Here is a 21,566-nt window from a genome sequence, read left to right on the forward strand (position 1 = left end):
TGTGATTTCAGACATATTCTGCTATTGTATTTACACTAATTATTGAATGGATCATCATTAGTGGCAGTCAGAATAGCCTTAATTTTACTGATTCAAAAACAATTTAATTAAAATGCACACAAAAAGTCTTAATAGTGATTTTTTTTTTAACTAATCCATAAGCCAAATTTATAAGCCAGTATTACAATCCTGTGACAGCTGATACCTTGAATAACTCTTGCAATAACAATTGCAGAAAGAATGAAAATACTTAATAAGGATATAGAGGACTAAAGCTGTGCCATTTACAATGTAGAAGGAAATTTCAGTTTACTGAATATTTTCTGGTTATAAATTTGTCTGTGTTAGATTATAGAATTTGTAATCAGAAAATAGCATAATCTAATATAGGAGCAAAAATGCATGGAATGCATACATGTAAAAGAATAACTAAAATAAACCCAAGAGGTGCTTGGATTAGAAAACAGTGAGATTTTTTAGTAAAAATGGGGAATACAAACTATGAAGTTCAACAGTAAGATCAAGTACATACAAAACATTTTAAAAAAGTGACAAGTCATCACTGTTAAATGCTCTCTCAGTTATTTTGAATTCAAGAGCAACACAGGAATACTTGTATTTGATCAGATTAATATTTGATCTAACGCAATGTCTTGTTTCTGAAAAAGACCAGAATATAGCCAAGAATTATGTAGCAACATGAAAGAAAGAAATTCATGCCATAATATGTGAGAAAATGTCAAATGCTCTAATTTCTTCCTTGTCCAATGCATAGCACAAGCCCTAAAGAATAAAAACTCTCTTATTTATTGTAGCTATAAAAGCATAATAATTAATATTATTATACCTCTATAAATGTAAAGTTATGTCCCTTTGTGTTACCTGGTGCTATAGGATTTCACAGACTTATGCAGTGTATTGTATTGCATAAATATATTATTAAAAAAACCCAAAACAAACAACAACCCACATTTCTATTTAATTGACTTTCTCTAATTATTGATTAGCAAAACTACCAAGGACTTTGTGTTAACACTATTTTTAAAATTTTATTATATTCACTTTCAGAATGTCTCCTGTGCAATGAAGTAGTCAAATATAGTTTTTATGTCAGTTTTCCTGCATGGAAATCTTTCTATTCACTTACTCATTTCCTACGCTGCAATTACTCAAGTTTTCTTAAAATTATTTTTTAAATGAGATTTGTCTATTCATCTTCATCTCCAGTCATGGTCAGTGCCTTGTGTATATCTTTAAACTATATAATAATTTTCACATTTATGTTTAATTTCTATTTGTCTTCACTACTCATTAATTTTATTTGATTTTCTGACTGTCATTAAATGGTAGCTGATCTTTTCACACTGCCCACCACACTGCTCTTGATTGGCTACAGCTCTTTTCAAAACTACCAGTCTGTGTTTTGTTTATTTGCCTTTCATTTATGACCATTGAATTCATATCCATCCCCCTTCTCCAGCTTCCAGCATTACTTTCTCTAATTTGCATTTATCTGAAATAACCTTATCTCAACTACATTAAATAGTTTTCTATATTAAAGTCAACATATAGTTCTGTTTTATTATGTAATTTCTAGACATATTAGGTAGTAGTAATGTCATCTTGATAACGGTTATGAACAAATCTAATTTTAGGCATGTATCCAAGTCCTTTCAGGACTGGTGCCCCACATTGTTCAGGCTTGAACTATAATGCATGTGAAATATTCATTCTTATGTTTCATTTTCTTTGAACGAGAATGTAGGCTAGATCTCTAGTCTTAGTTCTCCAAGTCTCTCTGGATTTTGTCATTCATCAGTTGGCTACTTAATCTTTTCGGGTCTATCCCAAATAATTCATGATAGATTTTTGAAAACTGAAATAATCATAACAACTAGTTCTGTTTATAACTAATTTTCTATTACTGAAACATAATTGGAAAGGTTATGATGCAAAAATATACATAAAATAAAATAATTGCAAAACCAAACAAACAGCACCTCCCACACATTCTACTGTGCATACCATAAAGGAATTGCTGATATTAATGACATATTTCATGTTTCTTATTAAAATTCTTTGTCTTCATTCTTAAATTCTCTCACAATCACAATATATACCATATGCTTTCGCTTACTTCTTGAAACTAAATTTAAGACTTTGTTTCAACACCATTTGTTTTGGCACCAAAGTCTCCAGCAGCACTGCTTCAACTTTGGTTTTAAGGAGCAGCTCTCAGGACAGTATCCTTACTCAATGTCCTGCAGTGAATGCTAATACAAAGAAAGTAATGAAGTTTTTAAAAGTATTTTCAGCAAGATTTTTTCATTATTCCACAGTTGTATATCTGGATTTACTGGTTTTCTTATGGGCTGGCATTTCCAGATAATATAATTATTTGTCACTGATGTTGTGATGCAGAATTCTCCCTTTCCTGTCCCACATTTCTTTTGAGATGGTCTCACTTTCTTTTTGCTTGGACAATTGTCCTTGGCTTTCCATTCTTTTTGAAGACTGGAAATCCATGGAAAGACTCTCAGTAGAAAGTAAGTTTCTGAGAGTCTTGTATACAAATAAACTTCTTTTTAATGTACCTCTCTTTATACTTGCTGATGTATATCTGTTTTCTCTGCATAACGCTGTTGTCTCACTGTTGTAAATGTTCATTTCCAGTGATCTGAATGGGCCTAAATGCCAAAATAAGTCTGTTGTACCACATAATGTAGGATTTGCTTCTCTAATGACTCATAGAAAGGAGTAAAATATTTTAAGGGACTGTCTGATCTGCTAAGAAGATGTTGCCTAAACGAAAGTTTCAGGAGTGGTCAGAACCTTCAAAAAGCACTGAAAAATGTCATAATTATGACTGGTGGTTTGAGGCCAAATCCTGCATGCAGAAGTTCTGTCTGTAGAAAGTACATAAACCTGGTTTTATTGTAAATAATTTGAAGTGTGACAAAACCAGTTGTTTCCAATAGTCATGTTTCAAGCACTCAATTGCATGTAATGTTTGATACATCATTAATTCAGAAATGTAGCTGTCATTCTCAGTTATTCTACATTTCTTTGCATGTAAGTTTTGCTTTTCACAGATAGAAGTTACATAGTGGAAAAGTTATGTTTACAGAATAAAAATGGATAAGGTTGAGAAAGAAATGTTTTCAAATATGATGCTAAGGAAACAAGCAAACATCTCCAAGCTTGTGTGAATAGACTTTAAAAAAATCTCTATTTTTGGAAATACAGAAAATTAATTGAGAAAGCATGAGATCATGGCTCAAATTTTGAAGATGTTTTATAATGGCTAGATTTGCTACTGACATTTTGAAACTAGTTAAGTTCTGTCTGGATCATAAAATCAAGCCATTTATGTTTAATACTTCCTGACTTTCTCATCTATAAAAAAAGTTTTGAAACTTTTTAGACAAATAGAAGTATTTAAATCAAATGAACTGCTTAAGAATCTCCAGCATAAGTAGAATACTTTCCAAGTTTCAGATTATCTCTTCACAGGTTTTTTTTTTTGTCTTGAGTAGTGAGTAGGAGATAAATGGACCTAGAGGCAAATTACCAGACATTTTGAACAGAGATGTCATATGCATATACAGAAAAATAGTTTAGGACTAATTATTTCAGTCTACAACAGCCTTCATTCATTGAGCATACTGAAGTGATCACACAGTGAGTTCAATTCAAAGGCTTTTAAAAAAAATACTCCACCAAGATTATCCTCTTGAGAAAGTTAGTTATTAGAAGTAAGAGCAAACTTTAAAAATGAGACCACTGAGGACAAAAGTCCAAAATAAAATGATTACATAACCTATTTTACAGGAAGAAACTCAACAGAATGTTACATCTTTCATAAATATTAAGACACAGATATATCTCTCTGGCAAGTTACTCAACCAGTATTTCTAACAGAGGGAGTAAGAAGTCTAAGTGTGACATCAGTAGGGGAGATTCTCCAAATGCTGGAGATCAAAGTGGGTATTTTATGGTCACTTCATTAGAAAGCTCTTGAGCTTATTTAACTGGGTAAAGTTATATAGCCAAAGAACTTTCCTTTTGCCAACTTGGACATATCTTTATGTGTTACAGTCTGAAAGTTGTTTTTACTCATGGTAGTTCCAAAATTCTTTAGCCTAGATTCTAGGCTGGCATAAAACTTAGACCATTCTGCATTTGTTCACACTCCCTTTCAATATTAATAACTCACAGAATGGAGTAAAATAATTTTAGAGAGTGTCTGATCTATTAAGATGAAGTTCTGGATCTTAATTAAGTATTTAAGAGATTAATTCCTCCATCTTAAATCAAATGTTGAAATAACTTTATATACTAATACCTCCTTTTGCTCTTCATTACAGTGTTGTTTGTTTTTTTCTCTCAGGTCACTTCTTCAATGCTGGAAATCCATTCCCAAATTCACCCTGAAAATTTTAAGCTATTCCTATTTTTCTAATTTTCTTAAAACTTCATAAATTTTCCTTTGCGAATTTTCCAAAGGTTGAAAGTGTCACCTTCCCTCTCACAGCAGCTCCATTTATGGACAAAATCGCTCCCTACGTAAATTTTATTTATATATCTATCTATATATTCATATACACACACACATACATATGTATATATGCATATATATATACATGTGTACACACACACATACATGCACACACACTTAGCTCCATTTCTAATTGCTATTTTAAAATTGTTACTAATAGTATTTGTAACTAGAATTAATGGCAACTATTACTTTTTAAACTTCTATTTTGTGTTTGACACTGTTGTTAGAAACCAAGATATAAGTCATTTTTACCTTGACACATAAGGACTATGAAAATTTGGAAAAATACCATTTCAAATTAATGTGTAGTTCAACTTTCTGGAAAATTCACTTTGTCAGCATGTTGTTCCTCTAGCGGGTTCTGATAGATGTGTTCTGAAAGATGTCTCATGAAACTACAAGTTAATATTTTAGCAAATACTGCAAAAGATATATCAAAACTAGAAAACTTTTAAAACCATATTTGCAGAGAAATGATCAAGCTTAAATCACTGTGTTGCGATGTTTTGAAAAATCAAGGCTTACTTTTCTCCATTCTCTAGAGGAGAGCTGATGACAAAGCCTTCTGTTATAAATCTTTCCATTTGCAGTTTTATCCATAAATTCATAAACCAATACATAGACTCATGCTACTCAGGGCTGTCTTATGTGTCACATAAGACATTCTAAATCAGATGCTGTGTTCAGTGTCAACTTCATCTGAATCTCCCAGAATACTTATTTACTTAGATAACTCATTCTTCTCCTGCAACAAGATACATATTCTTATGACTTCAAGGAAATAAGACCAGGCCCTGACTTTTCTAGAATATGCTTGTTTCTTCTCAAGAGATATTTCAGTGATCATCTTTATTAATTTTTGGAATATTATCTTGGTGTAACCCAGAAATAAAATTCTGCATTCCTCATAGTACCACAGCCCCACATACCTTGCAGTCTTTATTCCTTCTGCTTAGGACAGGACTAGAAATCCTAGCTTTCTGTCCTGGCAAGTGAAGAAATGAACTCTTTATGAAAATATAATGACCAGATGGCTCTTGTAATGTATGATCAGTAGATGGTCCAGTGCCCATTTTTGTAGTAGTGCCAGTTCTGAGGTTCCAGTCAAAATCATCATTTTCATCTTGCTTCCACCCACAAAGATCAAACTCAAAATCACAGTGTCCAATAGATGTTCCTGAAATACATTTGTGCACACATTAAAAGAGTTGTTTTTTTTTTTTCAAGTGGTCAATTAGGTGCTTGTGCTACAATCTATTACTCAAATCCATACAAAGAAAAAGTAATAATTCAATAGAAAAAAAAATTGTGTATCTTATGAAACAGATAATTTTAATTTTCTAGGATATAATAACAGGATAGGTATAAAACTGCATATAAATGAGATAGGTCTCTGTGCTCTCATTATAGTCAACAGACTCCTTGGTATAAAAGTAACCAATTATAGCTATCTATTTTAGGTCAAATTGAATAGCTCTTTATGATTCTACAGGTAGAAGTCAACTGGTGCCCTCCATGGGGCATCCAAGACATCTGCAGAAAACTAGTCTTTTTGGAGGAACATACTACAGGTCAGGTGAAAATAATAAAAAATGCCTACATTCAGGGACCAGAAACCCATCCAAATGAATGCATTGAGTGCCAAAAAGAGAGTCTCTGTACAAACGTGTAGGTAAAACATAAATGCAGGTGTGCCAACTCTGAGCTGAATCACACCCATAGTTTATTTTTAAACGTTTCTAGAAAAATTCACATACGCATTTTCTAAGAAAATATGCTTGTCTACATGTCTCATTAAATTGTATTTAATGCCTAGAGAAAGAGGAAGTTGTCATAATTTTGGCTAATTTTTATATAACTTAACATGCACACTCTTTTCCAATCTTCAATGTCAAAACATCCAGCATGGTAAATGAACTATCCACATAAATAAAGATTAAGTCAATTACATCAGCCCAGAAGGTCAAACTGTGTGTACTTTTTCCCCCTTTATGCATCTATTACTTCGTTATGATGATTACTCACTAAGACTAAACTTACTGAAATCAGCTGGAATTTCAGCAGAACCTTTAGGAGACTTTGAAATATGCCCTGAATAGTCTTACTATTATTGCTGGAAAGTCCTTTGAAAATAAATTAGGAAACTCTGGATTATTTGGTCTGACAATATAAGAAATTACAAAAGCTCTCTCACAAAATGTAAAGAAAATCTGAGCCTTTTCTGGGATCTGATAAAGTTCAGCCATTTGAAAGTAACTTTTTTAAGTGGCAGATGTTTAGAAGGAACTAAAACCCATGGAGTCTACATATGGACTCAAATCATTCAAACAGCTACCTCTAAAATTTCAGGCTGAAATAAAATCAAAGATTTCTTCCTTGTATTTTTGTTTGTGGAGGTCATAAGGGAGAAAAAGAAACTATAGTTTTTCTTAAAAATATGTACTATTTAGCACTATCCTTTACATTTGTCCACAAATCCAATGCTATCTGAAGTAAAATTTAAAAGCTCAAAACCTGATGTTCTAAGTATAAAACAGAGGGGTTTTTTTACCTCGACTGAATGTAACTGCTCATTAAATTTGTCACTTCATCTTTTGCCAAATTATCATGTAGTTACTCTATATTTTATGATCTTATTTAAATTCATTAGCTTACAAATTCCATCTCAAATCAATAAAATTAAGGCAGAAAACTGTTTTTGTTTTAAGGCATGAGCCTTGAACATCCCTTCCAATGCTGTATATATTGCATTTTACCTAATCTAAATTTCAATGTCCTTGTAAGATCTCTCTAGTCAACCAAGAAAAACAGTCATATCTATAGAACAATTAATCTAATCTAACTCAAACAACAAATTTTAAATTACATGGACTTCAGCCACTCTACTGATGAAAAGAGAACTTACACAGGTTGCCTAGAGGCTCAAGTTAAAGCAGATGACTATGCACTTGCATATTGAACCTCTGGTAGCAGACACTTCTGTGAAGAACTGTGAACACTTAGTAATGAAGAACAAAAGCAAAGCTAATCCTTTTTTTCTGTGGAGCAGACACAGGGCTGCTGGTTTAGTCTACTGGATGAGAGCTTAATTATTATAGAAAAATACTTAACAGTAGGTATATGAATCGTATTATATTGAACATAAAAGATCTAATGAATCTTTGTAATAAACCAAGTAATTAAACAGAGCAAAATTTAAACTATTTTAAGTCATATTATTCCCAGCAACTATATCTAGATGAACAAGAAGTATCGAGCTATAGGAGCAGAACTGTAGAGCAAAATGCCAGTTGCTAAGGACCTGATGGCATTTAAGGGGGCAGCAGAGGAAGGAGGGCTGAGGTGATATAGACTGATCCTGAGGGCTGAATGAACGCTAGAGGTTAGAATATGTTTAACGCCCTCCTGGAGTTTTTCTTTCATCTTATTTTCAAATAAAAGGAGCCTAGTTCATATGCTTCAGCACACTCTACAATGCAAACCAAATTCTAATAAATAGGAATAACGGAGATTTGCTTCAGAAGTACACTGATGAGCTAAACCAAACATTATCCAAGCTCAGACAAAACCAAACATCTCCCAAGTACAGCCACCTGCACAGCACTAATCCATGTTTCAGACTGGAAAACACTGCTGCCCCACAGCCTTTTCACAAAACTTAATTTACTCAAACTTAAACTTAAATTCCTCAAGGAGGAATGCCCTACTGAATCCAACCAGAGCTGCCTTCAAGACCTTCCTCTGATAGTGGTAACCTCAAACAGCATGAGGCAATTCCAGGCATATTCTAAACAAGTTTAAAGGAGTGTTACCACCCATTAACTCTTCAGCACTGTTGTGATTTATTTTGTTCTCACACACTCGCAGTAAGAAAATAGTACTAGTGACATTACACTTAAAGAAAACTCTATGTGGGTTACTCATCCAGTATCTAATGGAAACATTTCTAAACACTGGATGGATCAGTATATCTGTTAAAACGTTAATTTTTCTTAGTTTATAGCACTGACATCATGCCACTAGCTAAAAAGAGCACTCTACAAAGCAAACAAAACCAAGACACAGATCTCTCAATAGTAATTTAACAGTTTATGAGGCATACTTTATATCCCAGCAGCACCAGCTTTGTCTAGACATTGTTAAGTAGACTTGGTGAGTATCATTCTGTGATATAGTCCTATTAAAATTTTGGAGTTTCAGCAATATTACAGAGATTAGGGACTAGTTTCTTTCCACATGCTGCAGAAAGTTTTAATTAATGTATGGTAACTCTTCATGCACGTAGCAAACTACATCAAGTAAGAGCCAGTGATCCAGGAAGGCCTACTGCTAAAAGGTACTATGGAGATGTCTTCAAGCTGCACAGTTTTCATGTTTTCTTGTTTTCATAAGTAAAACACTCCCAGACCTAACAAAGAAAGTAATAATTGATCACCAAGAATTTTAATGAACAATTAGATATCATGAAAAGGGAGTACTTTTTATGCTGAGTCAAAATCCAATTTAAACTTAAAAATAAGAATTAGAAAAAGCACTTTACAAGAAAGTACATTCTTTGTTGAGACTGTTTGAATTAATCTCTTTTCCAGTAGGAAGTCAGAATGAGACACTTTAGGGGGCTGCAAAACCAAACATAGGCACGCCAGCCTGTTTGAACCGCCTAATGCTTCGTTCTTTACTTGACTGATGGTGTTTCCTGGGAAATACAGACGATTTATAAAACTCAAAAAAGTTATAGGTAAACAGCTTATAAATATTTCAGAAAATAAAAGCCAAAACATAAGAATCTTTTTCATCAGACTAATTCCAGCTTTATATACTCCAAATCTTTGATTGCAGATCTGAACTGGTCACCCTATAGCTTAGTGACATGCTATTTCTGATTTGGAAATCACTGAGAAGTTTAATAGTATGAAAATAATTTGCAAAACATAGTTCCTTTGCCTTCATAGGATTTCAATATACCTTTCCTTCATCAGATTGCATTCACTGAGAATTTGATATATTATATTCATCATGAAAATCTTAATAAAAATGAGGCAGCTGTTTGTATGGTAACAAACGATGCAGATTTGATTGTGTGAGCATTTCCTATGCTTTTACTTGAAAAGAGGAATGTTAGTATTATGCATTGTGATCCATTTCTCCAGAGGAGAACCCATTTGATATGAAACATCATTCTTTGAATCTAACAGTGCAGATGGTGTTTCTTAATATGTCTTGTAACGAAAATTTTACAGTACTCAGATTAAAAGTATTTTCTAAGAGACCAGACAATCCTTGAAATATCAAAGGACGTAGGTCTCTTATATCCTAAAGGTATTACTCTTGAAATATATTTTTCAGCCTTAATACATTCTTTTCATATGGCAAGCAGGATAATTTTATTCTGCTTTTAAAGACAGTGGCTTTCCAAGTCATTTTAAAAATTAACCAACATTTGTTTTGATTTGAAATTTATAAAATAGTAATTTAAAATCCTTAAAAGCCAAGGAATAGAATTTAATTATCTTCTTGTTTACTTTTTTAGCTGATAAGCTGCCAAAAGTATTCAAGTAATAACAATTCACAGCAGGCACAGTTATTTTTTATAATTATTTTTTAAAAAACTACCATACTTACTGCAAATAGTAGGGCTCTCATCTGAGTTATCTGCACAATCATTTACAAAATCACACAGATTATCCTTTGGGATGCAGTACTTGTTGGCACATGTGAATTCCTCTGATGTGCAAGGTCTGCCTGGGATCAGCAAAGGGGAACAATCTTCAAAGGTAATATCATCCACTGCCACATCTCCCATGTAACTGACACCACATTTTGCCCTGAAAACAATCTAACAAAAATTGCAGGGCTATTACAACAAGGCACTGCTAAGATACAGAAAAGCTTAGACATGTAACATGAGTAGAACAGAATTCATGACAGTTCCTGCAAATCTTGGAATATGAAGTGGTCAGTTCTCACTGTCATTGCAGAGTCCTGTGAAAGGTTGTAGTACTGCTTGTACAGATCTTTCACTATAGTTACTGAAGGGCCATTTTCTAACACCAAGCAAGTACCAAAAAAGAAAAAAAAGGAAAAAAATGAGCAACATAGACTAGAAGTTTTCATGTTTACTTGCAGAAGTAAGTAGAACCATTGGTTAGTTCAGGAGAAATGGAGAGTAGTATCAGTTTAAGTAATTAATTGGTTATTCCCATTGATGTAAGAAGAATGTTAAATTTGTATGAAAAGCCATCCAAGACAGAAGTAACAGGGAATGAAAACACTTTTAAATATGTTCCTGGCTGCCTCAGTGTCCTGGTTTGAGCCAGGATTAAGACAGTTATTCTTTTGCTGATTTTTTAATTTTAATTTTTTTTTTTCCTTCAGTGAGCTTTCTTTTAACTAGCAACTGTGTGTTCTGCTAGGTTGATAAGACACTGGAATGTTTTTGTAATTGCTGGGCCTTCAAGGTCATGCCTTTGCTCTGCCAGCTCGGACACTGCGGGGAGATCTGTGACCCCCCCATGGGAGGCTGGGTTAGATGGACAGCAAAATGGACCAGAGGTATTCCATTCCATGTATCTACATAGGCTCGGGGGAAGGTCGGAGATCACAGAAGACAACTTCCTCCCTTCTTCCCTTCCCTTCTCTTCCATCCATGGCTGGCGTCCGGGGAGGACTCCGTCCATCCATCATCGTCAACCCTCAACCTCGAGCTCTCCTGACCCTCATAACTCTCCGCCTTTCTCCAGCAGCAGCTCTGGGATTCCTCAGAACTGTGCCATCTGAGGGTAGTGTTGTGGGAGTTGCTGGGGGTGTGGGAAGGCGAGAGGTTTTTGCCCACACCTGTGTATAATCATATATATTCTCTCATATAATTCATTAGTATCTTAATTAAAGCTGTGTAGTTTAGTTTTCAATCCAGCCAAGTCTCTCTCTTTTTCTCTCTCTCCTTCCCTACCTGGGTGGGAGGGGGAGGGGATCGAGAGCATTGTTGTCGGACCTGAGTCAAACGGTGACACTTGGTTTTGTTTTTTTTAAGGGTACAACTAAGCATGGCATACCTATGACTAAGTATCTCTCAGACACTTAGGAGTCTGCTTATATTTTAAAGTGAACATCATGCTCAAAACTATTTTTTTCATAAACCAGATGTAATACTCCTACACATGAAGGAGAAGAAAGCAGAATAGTACCTGAATTGGATTCAAGATAAGAAGGGATTCTCCATCTTAAAAATGGGTATCAGTCTGAGACTGAAGGGGATCGAGAAATTAAAAAAAAAATAAATTGTGTTCACTTCAGATAACCAATCAGACAGACAAAAAGATTACTTTTCCTATTCAGAAAGGGAGGTACAGTATGTGTATGTGGCAAAAAGGGAAATGAGGAGGTGAAGAATGCATAATATGAAAGTACTTAAGGCCAGCTGTCTAGAGAGCACATAAAACAGAAATACATACTTGAAAATTTGAACGAATTCCTAGGAACACTTCTGCCCTGTTCCACTGGGGACCTTGGCTGTCACTTTGAGTCCACAGTTTGGAAGTCTTGTTACCAGTTTTGCAGAACACCTAAAAAGAGAATAATTCTAGAGTCACAAAATACCTTTTTGTTACCAGTTCAATTTAGGTTTCTTAATTGCATACAAGAGTATGAAAATATCTTGCACAACTTATTTCTGTATCAACATTAAATATAATAAAAACACAGAATTCTGGAGCTGGAAGGGACCCACAAGGATTATAAAGTTCAGCTCCCTGATCCTCACAGGACTACATAAAACTAAACCATATGACTAAGAACATGACCCAGATGCTCCTTGAACTCTGTAATGCTCGGTGCCATGACTACTTCCCTTGGGAACCTGTTCCAGTTACCCACCACCCTCCCAGTGAAGAACCTTTTCCTAATGTCTTATTTGATACAAAGGGACTTGCCATTGTAAACAGCTATTCTAAAGAAATAATGCTTTCAGATTTTCTGATCTCCTCATAAACACAGTCAGTCCAGAGCCTTACCAGGACTAACTTATCCCATTAATTTATCTGGAATAGCTAGCTCCCCTGTCCATGCAGGGGAGTTAGAACTCGATGAGCTTCAAGGTCCCTTCCAACTCCAAACATTCTGTGATTCTGTGAAATAATAATTGCTCATCAGTGGGTAGGGATCAATTTGTAGAACATGGAAACAGCATTAACAACAACAGTTACTGAAAAAAAAAAGTTATTTTTTTCTTATCCGAACAGAAGCTAATTCTTTTCTTCTGAAGACCAAATTTGATCTGCTTGTGCAATGGAAGACTCTTAAGTAAACTCATTTTTGTGAACAGTCATTAAACTGGAGAAAGCTGACACTTTTTTACATGAGCACAAAGTCTTAAAAGTGCTCTTATCCAACCTCTTGGGCATCCAAATTCAACTGAACTGGCAATAAGGACAAGAGGGGTGTTTGATGAAGTGTGTCAATCTGTATCTCCAGCCAATACTCACTGAGCTAGATATCAGTGTACCAGTTGCCTGAACTACTTCTGCTTTCAACCATTTATTGGTGCTCTGTGTAATCTCCTCAGGGCAGCCCAGCCATTTTTCATCTTACTGAAAATAAAAGTTGTTTTGTTTTTTTTTAAATTTATGTGGTGTCATGAGTATATATGATATTGCATAACAGGTAAGTTCCGCCAAGCAAATAGCAAATCCTCACAATGAAAAGCTTTTATTTCAGAGGAACAAAAGAAGCAGGTGTAATGTATTAATTTGAATAGGAAAACGAAGTGACACCTGGCTTTATAAACAAGAACTGCCCAGAGAAGTAATGAATTTTAAAGGAATAAAAATAAATTGGTGAGAAACAGGAATATAGATATAAATGTGTGTGAGCAAATACATACATGATTTTACATAGTCAGTTACTTACTGAATTACAAATGTAAATCCCTTATCATAAATTAGTATTTTATATATCATGCTAAATCTTATAGTTTTAGAATTAAATAGGCCCATAAATCTATGTGCTATCAAAATCTGAGGCTTCCCTCTGCCCTTCCCTTCTCTTTGAAGCTCTATGCATTTTGATTACATTGCAAATTACTGGAAAAACACATCTAATACTCTGTTAGTTACCAATGCCAAGTCAGAAGGCAGAAACCAGACAAAAATGGTTCCAACAAATATTCAAAGTGAAGCTGCACAATACTGCAACAGCTAATCAGTGTTTAAAGAAGTTACAGAAACACAAGAAGATAGTAATTCATGCAAATAGCTGGAAAATGTTCAACAAACCCTACATGGTATTTGACAGGATAGGTACAGACTAATATGCAAAAATCTAAACTATTGAATTAAATAAAAATGTGGTAGTCTTGGGAGAAGAGATCATAGAATCCTGGAATCACAGAATGGTTTGGGTTGGAAGGGACCTTACAGATCACCTAGTTCCAAACCCTCTGCAAGGGCAGGGACACTTCCCACTAGACCAGGTTGCTCAAAGCCCAACCTGGCCTTGAACACTTCCAGGGAGGGGGCAGCCACAGCTTCCCTGAGCAACCTGTGCCAGTGTCTCACCACCTTTACACTAAATAATTTCTTTCTAATGTCTAACCTAAATCTATCCTCTTCCAGCTTACCTAAATAATTTTATATTAATTCTTTAATTAACTAATTGAAACCAGGTAATTACTTACAGTGTTTTAAATGCAAAGATTTTGCAACTTTTCTTTTGGTACATGTTAAAATCAATGAATTTAGGGGAGAAGGAGAGGAAGTCAATTAAGGAATAGAGGGAAATCGTAGTCTCCTGTGTTGAAACAGAAAAAATACAATCTACACACATTTGCCTTTTGTGGAGGTAACACTGGGCATGGCTCCATAGAAGCTGATGTTAATTTCTACAAAACTTTCTGTGGACTTAATTCCAACTAACATGCTTTCCTACACTCTAAAGAAGCCCTGGACTCTCAAGTAAATGCAAAGAACTCTCAAAGTAAATTGACTTATCCCAAGTCTTAAAAGAGAGGAAAAACTGTTTTTATACTCTGATTTCCCATTAATTCTGATGAATTTAAATTTGACTACTTGCCAGGCAGCCTGGCAAGATCTTTACTTACTTGGAAGAAACTCAGTGATATTTAAAAAAACCCAAACATTTAAGAAAAACTCAAGAATACACAAAACCTTCTTTCTCTGAACATGTACCAAGTCACATGCATAGGGGGAAGGACACCACATCTTACATTTCATATCTAATGTCAACATACACTTCAATTTCATCTTCAAAACAGTTGAATTCTACCAGCTTGTATTATAATTGTCTTTTGCTGCTGAGTAACCAAGTTAGTGAGAATTTATTTGTACAACTAAATTCACACACACTGGTCACACTTATGTTGATATTGAGTTCACAAGTGACTGGATATCTTATCCTGAGTATTTTTTTCAATATATTTCTGATGCTGCAGCTATTGTGTAACATTCCCTGAAGATATATGTTACACTTTTTAAGTAATAAGCAGTTCTATAAAATTTTACAGCAAATTCATTTTCTTTTCATGCTCCCACACTCAGCCAAAGACCTCAATGTCCAGATATCTGCTAACATTTTTCGGTGTCAAGGGGTGTTGAGCAGTGCAAGGCTTTTTCTTGCAGGGAAGTTTATCTAAGAAAGTAAAAATTTTTGATTGTTGTAGAAAGTTAGATTTACCACAGCTTACTTGAGCTAGTGCTTCCTTCAGATTATAACATATTGAGGGAAGTAGAGTGTTAACACTGTTCATTTTAATTTATTAGCAACCTAGGCATTAATGAAACTAAATGACAAAGCATGAATTTTCTCAGACCAATTTCAAGCAGTAAAAAAATACAAACCAAAAGAAATAATTACTCCTTACCTCCAGAGAACCTATTGTTGAACCATTCATGTAGTTCCAGAATTTGATTTTGCATTTAGGCCCTGTAAGAGAGATTACTGGAGTAGCGACATCAGCTGTGTGACCAAATTCTCCATTTGAGCTGTCTGCAAACAAATACCAACCTTCTTCAGTATACCTGCTCAGAGATAAATGTTTTTCTTTATTAGATCAAAACATTTATTAATAATCAAGTTCTAGTTAAAGTTAAAATGGTAATATTTCCTTATACAGATATAACACCTTGGGTCTGGGTATTTGGGTGCCTTTGAATTTACCAGTGTGTACCCAGAATCCCAAAAAGCCCCTGGAAAGGCAGGAAGTATTTTTATATTAGAGACTGGCAAAACAACATACAGAGCTGAAGTCACCCTTTAGCCACAGGGTTGTATAGTTGAGGGCTGGAGAGCCTCTGGGTTTCCTCACCAACTTTTTTCCTTGGGGAAACCAGAGGGTATGATCCTGGTATAAGTCTAAAAAATCCAAGATGCCAGGTGAAATTCTTTCTCCTGAGGAGTGCGGAAAGATGAGACTGGCTTTGCAGTAAACATCAGACTACAGAGAGTGTACATCAGTGTACAGAAAGACAAGAAATGCTGTTGTAGTGGTTTGGATATCTAAGGTTTGGCACCTAAACCCCTTGATTTTCAAAACAAAAAGCAGCTGCTGAGCAAAGATAAGATTCTGTTCTCTTCAGTGGAGCTGCTACACACTCTGTGCTTCTCAAAATACAAGCCTGATGATGGGACCTATGTTTTTAAAAATATACTGGTACTTGGCTTTCCTTGGTTTTCAGTTTTCCTGTTTGGCCAAGCTCTGAGCAGCCACTCTAAATTTACACCACTGCAACCCTGAGAAGGCAGTGACCGTGCCCAGCAAGCACTGCTGAGAGAAATGTGGGGTACCCAGAGGGTGTTTACAGACTGAAAGTTCTGCTGAACAGGGATTCAGTGGTGCAGAAACAGTCAAATTTTATCTCTGTATACACACAGCAACTTTCTCTGAGGATCTGAAGTCCTTTGATTATTTCATTCATTCTTAAATGACCTATGCAGTAACATTATTTCTAGTATGACCAGTGGTAGATTGATACACTGCACACACCCTGATCTTCCTTTTGCTCAGGACAAAGAATTTCATAAAGTAACTCCTTATCCTTCCTATAACCTGTGGTTGATCTTAAGATTATATTTAAACAAAAATAACTTGCAATTTTCTTATCTTTCTTCACGTTTAAGATTGTTACATCTTTGCTTCATAGGAAAATTGAAACTTAATAATAGCCATTGTCACTAAGCAGCCTTTGTGATTCAAAGATCCTTGGAAATCAGTGGGTGGTTCACTGCTTGTTATACACAGTACTGCTTGTGCCTCCCCTGGTCTCACACCAGAAAAAGAAAAAAAGTAAAAAAAAAAAAAAAAAAAAAAAAAAAAAAAAAAAAGTAACTATAGCCATGGGAAACTACAGAAAATAAGAGACAATTCTGGTAGTCATAAAACATTTTGGTGCAGAAATTCCAGGATGTTTCCTTCAGCACAGCCAAGTGTAATTTTAACTCTTCCATGGGTCAGGAGTGGATAGAGCACTTTTAGTACTTAATTAGCCGTTGCTCAATCCTGTAGTCATTACACATTTCTAAGAGGTTTCTCAAAACCTTATCTAGCATGCAAGAGAGAGATCATCACTCTATTTCTAGATACTGGTGAGGATTTGTATGTAAAATATCTGCAAATGTCAAAAAAAACCAGAAGTCAATTATTCCCATAATTTCTCAGAGATGATTCTCAGCTCTAGAATACTAATACATTTGTCTTTTTTAAAGTGAAGTAGTAAAAAATCCTGCAAAATTAAGGAACATATGCATTCCATAGGAACATTCCATAGATAGATTTTTACATCTTAGTTGGAGAACATGAAGTACATATGATTCATAACTGAAAAATAAAAACTTCTACATAAAAAATCAGTAGTGTGTGGAAATGGTTGCCTGTGCACATAGTTTTAGGTAGAAAACACATACATACAGGAAAATAGTGGTCATGATCAGAGTTAACATTTCTAGTGCCACCCATAAAATAGAATTAGCTACCCAGCAGAATCATAATCTTCCTGTCTTATAAAAGAAATACCCAGTACTTCATAGTAATTTTTTTCTTTTCATTCAATAGCAGATGAGAGAAGTGCCACTGAGGTTTTTATTTTATCAGCTTACCTTGGCAATTTAGACATCTTTATAATCACGGCATGCATTCATCATTGAAAGAGTGGCATAAATATTTGGATGTGAATTATTGCAGAAAATAAGCACAAAATAGAGTAACATATAAGTAAGCTTTATGGCAATTAGGTAAAATTAATACCAAAATTAAAAGTAATAGAGAATTTTTGTTAAAAATGCACATACTATAAATGATAATTGAAAACTTTGAACACTACGTAGCCACAGGTCTTTCAAGAAAGTCTGCTTTTGGAACAATAATTTACTTGCCTTCTTTCTGCTGAAGAAAGCTGTTATTTCAATGTTGCAATTTTTGTTTTCTTTTTTTTTCCTTGGCATTAAGCATTCTATCTGAATCTTGCCTGGAGGTAAAAGGATATCCAGTTCTCTCAAGGTTTGCAAAAAGGAACTTCAAGAAGTTGGTGGCAACAAATGTGAACGAGATACTGTTCAACATGTAGAAGAGTAATTAAATCTGGCTTCTAATGTAGATCTCAAATAAGTGCTGAAATTCAGGACAATAAACACAGACTCCACTGCCAGTAATTGCAAAATCTCAGGCTCATTTGGAAAATTTTCTCATGGAAAACCTCTTAGTTAGCAGCTATAATATATGTCATTAAAATATTGATATTTACCCTTTGAAAATAATTAATTTTACCTCTGTACTGCAAGCATTCCCTATATAAAAACATTCTTGTGCCAGTGTGATAATCCTAATTAATTTCAGAGGGAAATTCACAACATTTTAATGGACATAAAAAATTCGACAGAAGCAATGGAACTACATTTCCATACTTGACTTTGTTAATGGCTTAATATTTCAAGTATCTTTTAATGTTAGCAAAGAACAGACATATAAAAAAGAATTTTCACTGTATTTGCCCCTTCAAAGCATTCAGAAGAGCACAGAGAACTGAATATACCCTATGGGAATTAGTGTTGAGGGAAAGATTGGGTGTGTTAAAAAAAGTTGGAGGCCTATTAAAAAAATTAGACACAGCTTAAAACTGGCAGTGTTATTGAGTGGAGTTTCATGCTGTGAAATTTGTAATGTCTACAAATACTAATAATGTCACAGTACTGTTGTAATGTCTCAAAGTGGATAAAAAATTAATCAGCTGAACTTTCCTGTTCAGAAACTTCAAGCTCTGATTTCATTAATTGTTGAGCACATTTCAAGTATTAATTCATCTACGCATCTTCTACAAATTGTTTGAGAATCCCTGATTAAGCACTTAGATGCACCTCACAAATCCTGAGACAGTTCAGTTCTGATGAAAACTATATAGCAGCTATGGAAAAAGTGTTACAGAGGGAAATATGCTGTAAGGGAGAGGATCCCCACCTGAGAAACACCCTATTGCTTCTCTTCCTGTCTGTCCACTGGAGACAGTTTCCCCTCTATCTCCTTTGTTTTTTTTACAAAAATAAAATGTTACCTTTAGAGATAATGTATCCAGCTTAAGGATACTCCAAATAAAGCTTCGTGCATATAAGGCTATCCCAATGTTCCTTGCACAGCACTATCCAGGTCACAGTTGGTCAGGTCTTTAATCCCTTCAAACAAAATATTCCTTAACGGGACTTAACTATTTTGGACACTACCTAGTATTTAACATGTAGTAAAAAATGCATTTCAATTTAGATTTAAATGCTGTTTCTATTATTTCTTCTCTGTCAGGCTTAATGGCACAGAACAAGGTCAATACGTACATGCAATATAATAGAAATTGTTTGGGGTTTTGGTTATATAAGCTAAGTGAAATGCAGTATGAAAGAAGAGCCTTCAAGTAGTTAAACTCAGCTTTCTCCTTTGCAGTGTTTCATGATCAATGTCTGTCCTTTGGGATTATAATTTTTTTCACCCTTTTTAAGTTCACAGACTCTCAGCTTTTAAATATTTCTTGACTGCTGAAAAAACTGCTGAGCTTAAGTTATTATATTACTTAAAGCCTTTAATTTTTCCTGTTTTTTCCAGTGCTAAATTCTGGTAATAATTGTCTGAAAAGCAGGCAGAAAAGAAAGACAGATGTGTTAAACATATGGCTACCAAGGGAGTTATTTACAGAACAATTATTATCATGTGAGCTTAGAATTGTAGTTCCACATCCTTTTTTGTTTTAATTCATTAGTGGTGATGACAGATTTAGGTATGAATTACCAACCCAACTACATATCTACTAAGTTTTCAAATAACAATTGTACCCAAATATCATTAATAATCTCAAGTAATTTGCTACGTCACTAACAAGCTTCTCTGAAATGGAAAAAAAATAATTATAGAGTTATCCAGGTGTCTGTTCTATTCATTTGTTTAATCATATACAAACTTCTATTTTCATTATTGCAGCATTTATAAATCTAACTGCAATAGAGAATTCCCATTTCCTAAGTGTAGAAACATGCCATAAGAGCTCTACATTTGTATGTGCATAATGGTCTTTTCAGTGCCCAATTCCAATGTCACCAAGACCTTTGGTACCAGCCTCTCTCCAACTCAAGCCAAGCACTGTCAGGCTGCCACAGCAGAATCCCATAATGGCTTCTATTCCTCCAGCCTTGGGCTTATATATGCACACCCAAGCTGTTTAGTCCTCCATTTCTGAAGTAATTACTTTCACTTAATTAATGTAATTACAGCTTTGAAGATTCACACCTCCACCTTTCAATTCATCAGCCTACATGTGGCTAGCCCAAATACATATTCTATGGGAAGCAGATGTTTTGAATCTGAAAAGGTGTTTGCCCAAAACTGAAAAAAATGATGAGCACCATCAACTAAGTTAGACAGTAGTGAAGAATTAAACAGAATTGTGAAGACAGCTTTCACATTAAGGAGAAGTCAGCTTGAAAAGAAGTATAGAAGTAGGATGAAAATTTATAAAGTGGGGAGAGTTCATGGAGTGGAAACAGCAGCAGCCAAAAACTTTTTTCTGACATGCCAGAGGTCATCCCACAGGTGCCAAAACCATACGCCAAACAGAGCATTGTCCCTACTGGATGCTGCAAATAGTCTGTACACAGCTGGTGGGCTAGACAATTTGAGGTGATACAAGAAGGGTTGATTTCTCATGGCATATGTATTAACAGACTGCAGGAAGTGGCATGTGTATACCTAAAGATGGAAATGCCTTGTCTCCAAACTTCCTTTCCCATAAGGAAGTACATGCTTGTATCCCACATGTCCTCTGGGAGAGTGAGTGCACTTGTGTTTCTCTGGATAGGGAGGTACTGAAACTTCTGGGAATCACTTATATAAAGGTGTTTAGAAATTTGTACCTGTTTATTTATATGTTGTGTTTTGATTCATATGTTGTATTGATCCTATTGATCCTGTGTATCTACTTCATCAATTAACAGTTGATTACATGCCATTTATAAGTCAGTACACTGCTTCAATACTGTGAACTAGCAGGTTTTCTCCCTCACAATACACCCTTGGCTAAACTCATGCAGTCCAAGAAAAATTCAAGTGTCTGAAAAATTGTACTCACGTAGTATGATCAATTAATGGACAGTATTTTTCTTGCGCAGGGTAGAGATTTGCCCCTCTTCCAAGTTCCCACTTGTATACATTTGTGGTATGGGTGGAATAATCTTCTGACATTTGTTCCAACGCTGGCTGATACCATCCACACTTGCTTTTATCTTCAAAGTTGCAGAATTCCTTAACTTTAAAGAGGAATAGTAAATACTTCATGTTTACATAAAAATTAGAAATTATTAATTGATGCTATGATACAGTAACAACATGACAATAAGAAGGATTTAATTAATAGTACTTGCATAATACTAACATGTATAGATTTTCCTCTAGGGATAAAATTGAAATTATTTTTTTCTATGTTCTTTTCCATTAGGTAGATTATAACTTTGAAAAAATTACAAGTAT

At 34.7% G+C, this 21,566-nt stretch overlaps 1 protein-coding gene across 1 annotated transcript in view; it reads right to left on the bottom strand.

Annotated features, from left to right (window-relative positions):
- Positions 1 to 21,566, bottom strand: part of MALRD1 (MAM and LDL receptor class A domain containing 1) — a 200,688-nt gene that overhangs the window by 112,243 nt on the left and 66,879 nt on the right. Inside the window, exons 20-24 of the mRNA XM_051609180.1 lie at positions 21,169 to 21,346; positions 15,435 to 15,591; positions 12,013 to 12,123; positions 10,184 to 10,397; positions 5,491 to 5,738 (exon numbers count right to left, since the gene is read on the bottom strand). Of these exons, the coding sequence (XP_051465140.1) occupies positions 5,491 to 5,738; positions 10,184 to 10,397; positions 12,013 to 12,123; positions 15,435 to 15,591; positions 21,169 to 21,346 (908 nt within the window). The remainder of the gene's footprint in view (positions 1 to 5,490; positions 5,739 to 10,183; positions 10,398 to 12,012; positions 12,124 to 15,434; positions 15,592 to 21,168; positions 21,347 to 21,566) is intronic.

Source organism: Apus apus, chromosome 2 (assembly GCF_020740795.1).
Source record: "Apus apus isolate bApuApu2 chromosome 2, bApuApu2.pri.cur, whole genome shotgun sequence".
Lineage (NCBI taxonomy): Eukaryota > Metazoa > Chordata > Aves > Apodiformes > Apodidae > Apus > Apus apus.